Source organism: Neovison vison, chromosome 11, assembly GCF_020171115.1.
Source record: "Neovison vison isolate M4711 chromosome 11, ASM_NN_V1, whole genome shotgun sequence".
Classification (NCBI taxonomy): Eukaryota; Metazoa; Chordata; class Mammalia; order Carnivora; family Mustelidae; genus Neogale; species Neogale vison.
Genome location: NC_058101.1, coordinates 62,295,678 through 62,308,410, shown reverse-complemented (window position 1 = coordinate 62,308,410; position 12,733 = coordinate 62,295,678). Strand labels below are relative to the sequence as shown.

Genomic DNA, 12,733 nt, shown 5'->3' with positions numbered 1-12,733 from the left:
GTGTTCAAGCCATACCCTTCAGGGACTGTTTGAAGACAATGGTAGAACATAGCAGGGAAACTAAGGCATCCTTGTTCTAGGGACAGAGGGCTCCTCTGGGCCTGATGCTGCCAGCCTCATCCCTCCCTTGCCCACTGGGGGTCCGACAAGCCTCACGGTCTGTCGGCTCCCTTCATGTTTACACAGACAACAACTCTGAAAAAATCCCTGCTGCTTCATTCTCCTGGCACCCACTTCTCAGAGAACCCAGGGTGACACAGTCAGTGACTCACACACCTAAGTCTGAGCTCCATGGAAAAGCACTGAGACTTGCATGGGAATGAGCTAGACCAAAAGGAAGACAGACATTTCCACCTGGGCAGCATCTCCGGATCCTCCCCGTGGCCCTCTGAGGTAGGGCCAGTATTACAGAATGGTGTGCAAGGATCTTTGCAATGCCCCAGAGATCTGTGGGACCCTGAGGCTATGGCTAGGTCCAGGGTGCTCATGGCCTCTATGTTTCCTTCACCCTCTCAACCAGGACCTACTTGAGTTACCATGAATGTTTGCTGATGGGCTGATTTCAGCCACACAATTATAATCCCTGCTCCCAATGTTGCTGCATGTTTATGCCCATCACAAAGCATTCATAGATCCAAGGTCTTGTCTGAGCATCCTTCTGGGCCCTGGAGATAAGCACTGTGCTCCTCCCATTTCACAGGGTGGGAAAACTGAGTCCATGTCCAAGGCAATGGGCAACTCCCCTGGGCTCACAGGTGCCGTGCAGGGATGCATGGCCACCCCCAGCCCAGCTGCCTCTCTGTCCACTCTGGGCCCACAGTGTGGCGCTGAGACACACGGGTGCCTTCTGAACAGCCAGGGAGCATCACAACAGCGGCAGTGGGGTCACCAGGTGCACAAAGAGAAGAGGAACATGGAAACTTAAGGGCTGACACCTGAGTGTCTCTGAAGGATGGAAGTGACTTGGCTGAGAAAAGTATTTTGACAACACCTGGAGGGGAAGGTGTTTGCTGAAATCTGCCTGCTGTCTGATTCCAGCTTCAGAAGGGAAAGCATGTTAGCAGGACATGAAGACGAGCCCCAGAGCCATCTGGAAGGCAGACGGGACAATGGGCAGTGGTGAGAGGGGAAACAAGAGGGTGCTGAGTGGTAGGGACCCTGTGCCTGGAGTCCTTTCCCCAAATCTTCAATATGCCTTTAAATGCTCCAGTGATGCGGGAGGCATGTGCCTGCTGCTACGTTGTTTGAGGAAACCAAAGCAGGGGCTGAAGTTCACATTGGGGTGTTTATGATGTGAGACAGAGCAGCACACAAGGAAGCTAATGCTCAGGATTTCCAAGACATCCTGAAGAGGGCCTGGACCTTCCCCATGCTGGAAAACTGGGGCTCCAGGCAATTCCTTCAGCTCTGAGGGAGCAGAGAGCCCCAGCAGACTCAGGGCTGCACAAAATCGGCCCCAACCACAGAGACAATACAGAAAGCAACCCTTGCTTGGCTGGAACCCTTGACAATTCTCTCAATTTAAAGGGAGTCAGTGCTGCTGTCTAGAAGGGAGCTATGAGTAATTTCAAGATGTGCCTTCATGCCCTGGGAGCTAATGGTAGTTTCTGAGCTATGTTTTTTTGCTCCCTTTGACCCTTGGGTATTTTGTAGGAAGGCACCTGGCCATCTGCTTGGCAACCAGCCCACGAGCAGGCTTTCCAGCCAGGGCGAAGGGAACTCCAAGAGACAATTACTCCAGAGAGACCAGGGGTGTGGGGGCGTGACACTCAGAGGTCGCTCATCCCATAAACATGAAAACAGAGCACCGTTGGAAGAAGGCTTGGTCTTCTAAGAGCAGAGGCAGGAATAGGACCTCAGAGGGACTCCATTTCCTCCTTCTGCCAAGTCTCTCTGCCAGCTTCAGGAGGCAATGCCATCTTTCTAGTTGGCAGGTGTGAGCACAGGGCACTAGAGCCACCCCTCCCCCCTCTCCTGTCATCTCCAGGGGGAACACATGTGCCCAGAGTCCCCAGGCAAGAGTGGGCCTGGAAGAGGCTGGCCACCCCGGGGCATCCTTCCCAGGCACACGTTTTTGGTGGATGTTGGTGGTGTGTCAGAGGCTGCAGACGTCCTCCCTTATCAAGAGCCTGCCCAGCACCAAACACAGCTTCCTCACAAAAGAGCGATCTCCACCTATGCCTGCCTTCTTCCTGGGCTGTACTCCTTGTGTCTATTATTTCCATGCATTGTGATCACATGGATTTATTTTATGTTCTGTGTCCTAAGGATGCCTTCATAATGCTACATAATTATTCAACAAGTGAACCAAGTGGGCGGATGGAATTTTCAGTTCTGAATACAGACACACAATTCTTTAACCACTCCCTGTTGTAAAAGCTGCCTATGTGGAGTTGAAGCCTGGCTCAAATATAGGAAATCGTAATATTGCAGAGGAAATTTTCTGGGTTTTAATAAAGTGCAACAACCAAGGGGTCAACTATGCTAATATACTTGTCTGTATTGTATGTATATGCTGTGTGTTATAATTACAAAGACACACACACACACAAGGCAGCACAAACATGGAGTTTGAAGCCCATTGCGGTCTCCAGCTTTGGGGCTCCAGTGAGCTATTCAACCTCTGAATGCGGGTCCCTCCCCTGAGCTTCGGGTGTCCTGAAGACTCCAGGAAAGCAGAGAATCTGGGAGGTCAGAGGCACTCCACAAGTTTTGGCAATAGGATGGTGCGTTGGAAAAAAAAATCTTTAAAAGCTTCGTGCACAAAGACCTTTCGCCCAATTATTAATAGAAAAATAGAAACAACCGGAACACCTGGCAATTTTGAGAGTTCAAGTAAAAAAAGATGTTGGAACCATATTTAAAAGTAAGACAGAGTCATAGTTCAGCCTTCACTGATGTCCCTGCCTTAACGGAGTTTGCTGTGTGGCTGCAATAAATCAGCACAAATGAGGGGCTTGAAACAGCACCAAGTTGTTCCGTGCGTGGTCAGACATCTACAACGGGTCTCACGGGGCTAAAACCGAGGTGTCACGGGACTGCGGTCCTTTTGGAGGCTCCCAGGGAGACCATTTCCAGCCTCGAGAGGTGCCCTGTCCTGCACCTGTAGGACACCCTCAGTCTCCCTCTGACTCTGACACCTGCTTCCATGGCTACAGGTCTTTCTCGGACCCTGTCCCTCCTCCCTGTTTCACTCACAAGGAGCTTTGTGATGACACAGGGTTCATCCAGACCATCCAAGGCAACTCTCCTCACCTCAAGATCCTTGAGTTAGTTACATCAGTGAAGCCCCTTGGGCCATGTAAGGTGCCATGCGCAGGTTCTGAGGATTAGGATGTGGACATACTCAGGGGCACAGCCCCTTCATCCAGCGGGGGTCACTGAGGCCCTCTATAGACAAGAGGTACCATGATACTCCCTAAGGCATGAGGTATCATTAGAAAAGTAGTGAGCTGCAGATGGCTGACTTTACCAGAAGGTAGTAGCCAGGCCTCACAGGGTGGGAGCGGGACAGCCACAGAAGGTTTAGGAGTGACAAATGAAGGCATGTCAGGGCTTGGCTGAGCAGGTTCTGTAGCTCATTTCCAGAGCTCAGTCAGCCTCACCTTTAAGCATCATCGGCTGTCAGAACAGGGCCCTCTGGAAGAAGCCACAAGTTACCAGCCTTCCAAGAACCCAGAATGCCTTGGTCTGGTTGTCCACCGGGTCCTGGCCAACAGTGCTTCTCATGCTTCTTGGTTATGCTGTGGCAGAGCCCACCACAGGTCCACGCCCACCACAGGTCCACTGCTGTTGTCATTCCTTCTCCCCCTTCCCCTCGGAGCAGCCCTGACTCTCTGAGAATAGGCGCATTAATGAACATTTCCCAAGCTCCTCGGAAGCTAAGAGAGGACAGGACACAGGAGCATGTCCTGACCAAGCAGACCGAGTATACGAGCCTTCAAGATGTCTCGAGTAGCCGGGCAAGTCATCCCTCCCTCTCACCCTCTTCCTCCTGGCTGGAATGCAGCTGTGACAGCAGCCACTTTGGACCATGAGGCAACCTTCTAAAGATGGCAGGTAGAGAGATTAAAAGGAATGAAGTCCCTGACACCACGGAGAATTGTTAACAGTCACAGACAGCCTACCTTCAATATTTTCTTACGAAAGAGAGAGAGAAACTTCTATTTTGCCTAGCACTTATTGCTCGCTCCTGATATGACTTTCCTCCTGAAGGGCATTTCATTAGCATGTCATTCACTCCGTCTCTTACTCACTCTTCTCCAAGAGGTGAGAAGGCACTGGGCTAATTGGTAAGTTGGGGAGAGCAATGGCCTGGCTCCTGTCTCATCTGGGGGTCTGTCTGGCTGGAGGAGCATGTACTCTCTTCTTCTTCTGTGTTCTCAGTGTCTCAGGGCAGGCCTGTCCCGGAGCCCGTCAGTTCATGAATCCCATCTTAGGAGGCTCTCCTGGACAGCAGACCTAAAGCCAAGTGACCAAGGAGTCTCTGTCACTGAAAGTGACATTTTATCCCATCTCTTCCATTCCTGCATCCATCTTTCCACTGTTGTCAAATGTGGGCCAGGAAGTGGGATGTTAATTTCTGGTGACCTCGAATACCACTCACAGAGACAGGACTTAAAAGTTTCCCTTCTGCTTAGGCTGCAGCGTCTGTCTCTTACAACCCAAACGGTCCTGCTCAGTGCCACTTTCCTGACCCCTGTTTCTGGAGCATTGCCCTAGCACACTGCCTAGGCTAATGTTTCATTTCTATCCATTAAATATCCTCTCCTTCTCATAATGGAAGTAAGGACATCTTACTCCTTTTTCCTATTTTTAAGCACTGGGGGCTTCTCCTCAACTGACAAGAGGGCCACCAATAAATGAGACCCAGCTAAACTATGATCGGGAGGTGAGGCAGGGTAGGAAAGACTGCAAGAGGGCTGTGGTGTGCTTGGGTTGCATCGATGACCCTGATTCACGACTTGCCTACGTGTGTGTCCTTTGCTCTATAACTGTGCACCCCCTCCCACTCTGTGCACTTGACCACACGAGTTACCCTGGCCAACAGGATCTTAGCGGACTTGAAGCTTGAAAAACCACTTGTGTTTCCCACTTCCTCTCTGGGACCTGTGTGCTCGCTGTGAGAATATGCCTGCGCTAGCCTGCTGGAAGATCGGCACGCGGCACAGAGTCAAGGCCAGCCTAGATCAGCCAATGGACCCCGAGGCATGCTGGAGAACTTCTGCTAAGACAAGATGCATTGCGAGGGCAAGGCCTATCAAGATGAACAGAAGTTCACCCACAGATTTGGGGATGATAAATACTATCATCCTAAGCCAATGAGTTTCAAGGTAGTTGGATAATTATTATGGCAGTAACTGACTGTTGCAGGGCCCCTGTCCCCCAAATTACCCACAGACCAGACAAGGCATACCTTTCATCACCAAACAAGGTGCTCAGTTATAGAGTGTGTTTTGTTTATGCTCAGAGGTTCCAGAGCAAGACCATCAGTGTCCAAATCCCAGGGCCACCACCTGCTAGCTTTGTGTCCTCGGTCAAGTTAACCAGCCCTCAGTTCTTGTTTGTCTGTTTTACAATGGGAATAATAATGTGATCTGCTTTCCACAGATGAGAGGCTTGAATGGTCTAATACATGTGAAGTGCTTAGAATGACAAAATTCTCAGGTGAGATGAGCTATTAATGAGTTTTCCCATCCCTCTTACCCTTGCCCTTGCCCCTTGGAGGGCTGGAATGCTGGTCTGATGCTCCCGCCTCTCTCCCCATCTCTCCCCATCACCAGGCAGAGTGCCCCGCACAGTAAATATCCAGCGTTTGCTGAATATCTGGTGTGAAACTCTACTTTTATTGGCACAGATGCAAATTTCACAATTCTCTTTCAATCTAAGGCCAACTACATCTTTGTTCTTTGCGTAAAGCACACGTGTAATATTTATCGTTTTTTATAACTGGACTTCTCCTTCACTCCCGACTGTGCTGTGACATAAAACCTTTTTCACTGTCAGGCATTTACGTGCACTGCCCATTCCGACTGTGCTTACTGATGCGTTTCCTGAGAGGTTTTGCCAATGAAGCAGCAGGGATGGAACTGGAGGAATAACCACCTTCCACTGACCCATAACCTGTCTAGTTTTGGGGCTCAGATCCCCTTGGCTCTTTCTCAGCCATGTTGGTTTTGCTCCAGAACTTCCCCCTTCTGACAATCAACCTCCTACTCTGCAGTCTGACTTCTGGATGGTTTGCCTCTTCATGGACACTAAGAGAATATCCTAGAACACAACCCACCGATGTCCCTTGGTGCGTGAGTTGGGATGGGAGGAAACTCTGGTTCCAGCCCTTCTCTAGAAGCTTGCTACTCTTAGATGGGGGAGGGCTGTTAACCAGTGTCCCCTGGAGGGGGATAGGGCTCAAGTGCCAACCCCACTGCCATGCTTTTGAGAATTTCGTGACTCTGGGCAGTCTCCTGAAGAACCCCTGTAGCTCCCAGCATATTTTTAAAGGCTTCCAGAAACCAAAAACTGAGACCCATGGCCTCAGTCAGCTTACATCAGCCCTGGACGCCTCAGTTCTTTTGCATAAACAGTAAAGGTAATGAAAATGTTCTCTGATTCCATGTTTTTACAGGAATATTGTAAATGTGAAAATGGATCCCAACCATACACTGCTAAGCAAATAGAGGCAATTAATAATACCCCATTTGTTACTTCAGAAAGTACTTAGGTTGTTTGGATTTTAAAAAGCATTGCACAAATTGTATTAAAGACTATATAATTCTCAATTTCTTTTCTCAGAGTGGACATGAGTGAAATTGAGATCAGAGGATAGGATATGGATAAGAAAATGGACAGAGTTATCAGAATAATGACAGCAAATGCTACTATAAACCTCATATGTATCATCTAATCATTATATATAACAAGCTCAGAGGGAGGTTTCTATCATTTCCTCCTACAGATGAGGGTCCCAAGGCTCAGGAAGGTTAGAATAAGATCAGGCAGCAGAGCGGGGCATGTGAAGGCCACACAGGTTCACCCAGCCCCTCCTGCCTCCCGCGCAACGGGGCTGCTGTCTGCTGTCTCCTTATATAAGAAGAATGCCTTGTTCATTCCATGTTGTCTATCTCTGGGCAAAACGGGTTGCCTTTTTGGGGCCCTGTAGGAATACCTCTGATTCTGAATGTTTGGCATCTGACCCAGCATCTTGCCATTCAGGGGATTTAAGGAAAGCCACCTAAGACCAGCCCCCACCCACCATTGTGGGTGTTGTGTTTCTCTCCCATAAAACGGGCGTGCTTTGTGTCCTTTGCAGGGATGCTGGCACCCAGCCCCGGGCCGGCAGGACATGGCTGCTCTTTCCACACTTGCACGTTTCTTCTCCTGTGAGTGTTAGGACAGCAGAACTGGGCAGTGAAGAAGTGAGAATATAAGGAGAGAGCCAAATAGACCTAAACCGCTAAGATAATAAGTTCGTGTTGTCTTGTGCTTGGGACCACCTGAGCAGCGGCAATGGTGAGACACCACCTAGAAGTAAGCAGACCTGGGTCTTATCCTGCTCTGCCCTGGCTTTTCCAAGCTCCCTGCGTGATCTGTGTCCCCACTGCAGACTGCTGGGAAGATAAAGCAACACAGAGTGTCCAGGGGCACCCAGCACAGCACCTGCAGAGAGGAATGGCACCAGGTCCCAGCATGCCCTGCAGTGTTGACTCAGTGAAGAGGCTGGAATAGTGTGGGAAAGGCCATGGGCCCCTACCTTTCTCGGCTCCTGCCTGGTCATGCTTCTCAAAGAGCAGGTAGTGTGGGCTCTCAGGGAGAAAGGGCAGGCTCACCAGCTGGACCAAGGCCGGGACAACAATCACTCCAAACAGGTATGGCCAGGTGCTTTCCTGAAGGGAGAAACAGGAGGCCAGTGAATGGATGTGGCCCCTGGAAAAAACAGTGTTGGCCCTCTGCAGAAGTCCCTCCCACACCGCTGTGTTCCCTACCAACAGGCTGAGCAAGGGAATGGACACAGGGTTACCCTCACATGTATGGCGTTCTCTGTGCACAAGGTAGGTCAGTTCTCATAACCTCCTGTGAGGTGGCGACCTGGGAGGCTCAGGTGGGTCAAGGCCATGCAAGGATATCAGGGCTGGCTGATGCCATGACCCCTGGGGCATCATGGTGAGCCTTCCTGGTTGTGCAGCCTTGGAAACCGTGCTCGTGTCCCCTGGAAACCTGCGTCTCTTCACCCATGGGATGGGGACAGCCACAGCCACTCCACAGGCTGTCCCGAGAGTGCAATCAGATAGAGCTTGGGCTGTGGGGCCTGGCACACAGTAGGTGCATGGATAAAAAGACTGTTTTGTTGGTGCCAGCCCCCAGATGCCTTCAAGGCCCATGAGATGCAGCCCGTTTTGGTCCTGTCGGAGGACATAAAAGGACAGTGGCTGGAGTTTCCCTGATTCTTGCAGGCAGGTGTGGTGGGGCTGGAGTACAGCTGGCCCCTGAGGCAGGGGATTCTTCCGTGTCTGGGGCTGAGCAGGCAGGGCCCTACAGTCTGCACCGGAGGAGCATTTAGGCCACCTCAAGCAGCACCCGTCCCCTCAAGGCAGCTCGCGCGCAGCAGGTGCTCTTCCTATGCTGGTCAGAGTGGCATTCTTCTTGAGCTGCTTTATTTGTTTATTTATTTTTAAACCCAGGTTTACAGAGGGAGCTCTCACGAGGTCTCCACAAGAAGAGAAGGCCAACGGGAGGCAGTTCTGATGGGGAAAAAGCAAAACACTCAGTGCCAAATTCTTGGCATGTTCTATTTCCTCAAAAAGCAAAAGGAGGCCCACAAGGAGGCACCTTCAGAACTAAAGACTTCACACAATGAGCCACAGGGCTGCTGCACCAGGGGGAGGCTTGGGTAGCTTCAGGTTGGGTTCTGAGCGCACTCGGGGGCACAACGTCCCTCTATGGTTCTCCCAGGTCTGGCTCATTCAGGAGGGCCTTGAGGCCAGAGACCTCCATAAGTTCCCAGTTGTCCAATCTTGGAGAGTCAAGCGGGGAGGGACCCCTGAAGCATGGAGCAGACCAACTGGCTCACGGAAGGGCAAAATCTAGGTCCTGATTTTCAAGGGACCTTTGGTCCTACTTCCTTTTCTTTGTAGAACAGTGATTTATATTCACCAAACTAAACACCAATGCCAGCTTGGGGTTTGGTGAGACACCAGGGGGAGGTAGAAGGCAGACTAGCAGTTGCTGAGGGCCAGAGGGAGTGGGGAGGGGACAGTGATTGCCCCCAAGGATGGGCTTCTCTTTGGAGGGAGGATGACAATATTTGAGTTTAGTAAAGAGTCATGATCGTGCAACTTTGTAAATATACTAAAAACCACCTTAAGTGGTAAATTTTATGGGAGGTGAGTTATAGCTCCATTTTTTTTTTTTTTAAAGACTGGGAAAGAAAGAAGAGTGTCATATGTGTAAGTGGGACATTCACTATGCCAACTTGGTGTGTGTGTCTTGTTGCTGATTTTGTCTTTTCTTAGAGTTTACTTGCTGCATCGGTAAGAGCAGAACAGAAAGCTGGGGCGGAGGCGGAAAGACAAGGGAATTAACCCAAGTAAGCTCCTACTATGTGCCAGGCGTGGTGTGAGCTTGTCACATAACTGTCTCATTTCACCTCCCGGCGGCTAGAGCTATTGCTGCACGTTCCAGATGTGGAGACATAAGAGCCCAGGCTAGGGCCTGCTAGCCAGCCAGCAGCTGTGCAGAGAGGGGAATCACGCCAAGCTCCTCCCATAGCATCTTCACAGAGGGGCGCTTTCAGGGGTGAGATCCTGGGAGCTGCCAAGGGGGAAAGGAGAGGAGCTGGAAGGACAGTGCAAGTAGGAACAGCCTGACCACTGAGGCCTGATCCTCCCAGGCTCACCGAGAAACCACCACTGTGGCAGGAGCACAGGACAAGAGGGGACAGAGACATGGGAACTGGGGTGGAGGTTGGTCAGAGGCAGCTTGGCTGCCATTCCATGACACTTGGACATAGCTCCAAGGACCACCAGGAGCTGGGGAAGGCTCTGCACACCTTCCTTGAATCTACAGTCCAGCAGATCTGGTCTTTCAGGGAGCATAGTGTGTGGACTTCTATTACTACCGATAAGCCAAGTCTGTGGTACAGCCTGTGATCTGTGATGTCATAAATCTTTCCTAAGGACATCACTCTGGTGGCTGTGGTCTGGACTCTGCCTCTGGAGAAAAGCAGATACACTGATCTCAGGGTAGGCCACTCCTAGCTTAGGATGCTAGTGGTCTGGACCGGGGAAAGAGAATGGCAAGAATGTCCAGAGTAGACCCTGGGGGACAGTTGACTCAGGAGAAGCCAAGCTTAGCCAACAGTAGAGTTCATGCACTTGGTTGCTATAAAATCCCAAATCCCACAGCTGTCCGGATTTGAATTCTGCTTCTGTTGCCCATTCTCTGTGGCCTTGGGCACCCTAAGTGCTTATGCTCAGTCTTCCTCTCTGTAAAATAGGGATAACAGGAATGCCTATTCATAGGTCGTCAGGAGTGTCCCATGAGTTAATGGATCTATCAAGGGTTCAGCAGGACCCTGCACACTGTAAGCATTCAATGAGACAGAGTGTGGTAAGAAGCCCGTTACCTAGACTATCTCCTTGAATTTCCACACTTCCCTCTGAGGTACAGACCATTATCATGCTCACATTTCAAAAGTACTCACTGCGCCACAGAGGGGTTACCCGGTTCACTGAGGCCCATTTTGGTCACGGAGCCGTGACTGAACATCAGGTCTTGAGAACCTGAGTTCTGATCCGTGGAGCCTGACCCCAGGTGCCTCAGCTACAGGGGAGGGGTCACAATGGCACCAGACATGGGATCTGACTTTCTCCCATCGCCTCAGGCCGAAGAACCTTCAGTGGCTCTCAACAGTGCTCCTGGGCATTTGGTCCCAGCACAGAACCCAGGACTCCATATTCTGTACCGCACTTCGGACTGCTTGCCTCCTGAGGTCAGAGACCGTGCCTGGCACAGCATATCTGCGGGAGGAACAAGCAAGTGTAGGAAGGGGCTTTTGTACACACTGATCGCCTTCACACAGAGCCCTTGGCAAACTGCCGAGGATAGCCCCTCACTCTCTTTTTCAGGAGCTGCTCACAGCAGAAGGCATGTTTTAAAGAACATGTATTACTCGCCTAACACAGAACCACGAGGTGCTATGGAAAGTCAATCTCAGATGAGTCTCCGTGATACCGGTTAGAGCTTCCTATGTTGGGTAAAGTATGAGGTCAGGGTTCTTAACCCTGCTTATTTTACTCAGGAGGAAAGAAAAATGCATCATCTTGTTGGCCAGGATGATTTCCAACTCACTTTCGGGTAAGATGAGTGTGTTGCACGATAATGCAATTATCTTGTTTCTGAATCTGCAAGGTTTCCTTTTTAAAATTGACTTCTGGGTCGCACTGCCCCCAAGCTGTCAATGACTTCAGTCCTTTCCATAAATACTATCCTCCAGGACTGTGATGAGACAGCTCAAAATCTTAAGTAGAGTTGGAACCACTGATCTTACCCTAAGTCAGGAAGTTAGGAAAGACCTGGCCACAGGCCCTCTACCCGCGGACAAGCAGGACAGGGGAGGCGAGGCTGGTTAGCACTCAGACCACCAATGGGACAGGCTCCTGGGCCAGCAACTTGGTGCTGTTGGAGGCGAGAAGGGCAAGAATGAAGCCTACCCCACAGAGCCAACGGGGGGACAAAATGAAGTATTTTTCTATTTTATCACATTCAGGATCAGATTACAGTAATAGCTGAATGTTTGCCGAGTACTTCGCGGGCCAAGTTCTGTGCTCAGCACCCCACAAACGCAACACATGTTACACACACACACCATTCGTGATGCCCTCAAAAAGTACAACCCTGGTTTTTGTCTCCTACGTTCCTCTAATGTTTAGTTGGTAGGGATGCTCCTCTCTGCCCCATCACAGGGGCTTAATCTTAGGACACAGTCTCAGGCTCAGTTTCAAAACAATAATCAAAATAAATCTGACTGAATGGCAAATTTTCTGTTACCCAGTCCAACCAAGCCTGCTTTGGGCTTGGAGCTGCGGCAGAAAGAATCCAGGGGGCTAGGGGGTGGTGGGGGTGGGGAGGGTGGCTGCTTTTCATTTCTCTCCTACTCCTCTCTCCCCTCTGCAACTTCAGGCACGTGTCCAACCCCTCCATCCCACCCCTTCTCCCCCTGGAGTTCTTCTGAATTGGGAGTTTGCAGCTCTTTTATTTTATTTCTTTTAAAGATTTTATTTATTTATTTGAGAGAGAGAGAGAGAGCAGGGGCAGGGAAAGGGAGAGTGAGCAGCAGACTCCCCACTGGGCAGTGGGCCTGGATCCCAGGACCTGGGGATCATGATCTGAGCTGAAGGCAGATGCTTAACTAACAGAGCCACCCAGGCACCCCTGAAACTCTTCTAAAGACTCATGTCCTCTGCAGCCCCGAGAAATCCAGGGGCAAGGCTACTGTGTGCTGTTGTTTAAGTCCCACGGGGTACTGCTACTGAAATCTAGCCCACTCCGATCTCCAAGCTGAGAGCCCACGGGGCAGGTTTATTAATTATGCTTTTCATTTTCTGTATTTTATGATGCTTTGGCATCCCGGTCCTTACTGATCCTGCAGAGACTGCCCCTCCCAGGGGTGGCTGAGTCTGGTCATTGGAAACAACCTGCCAAGAGCATGCTTTCCATAAGCAAATCAACTAGAGCC

The 12,733-nt window shown here is 50.5% G+C and overlaps 1 protein-coding gene across 1 annotated transcript in view; it reads right to left on the bottom strand.

Annotated features, from left to right (window-relative positions):
• SLC2A9 (solute carrier family 2 member 9) overlaps positions 1 to 12,733 on the bottom strand; it is a 206,051-nt gene that overhangs the window by 102,350 nt on the left and 90,968 nt on the right. The window contains 1 exon segment of the mRNA XM_044226192.1: positions 7,751 to 7,883. Within this exon segment, the coding sequence (XP_044082127.1) occupies positions 7,751 to 7,883 (133 nt within the window).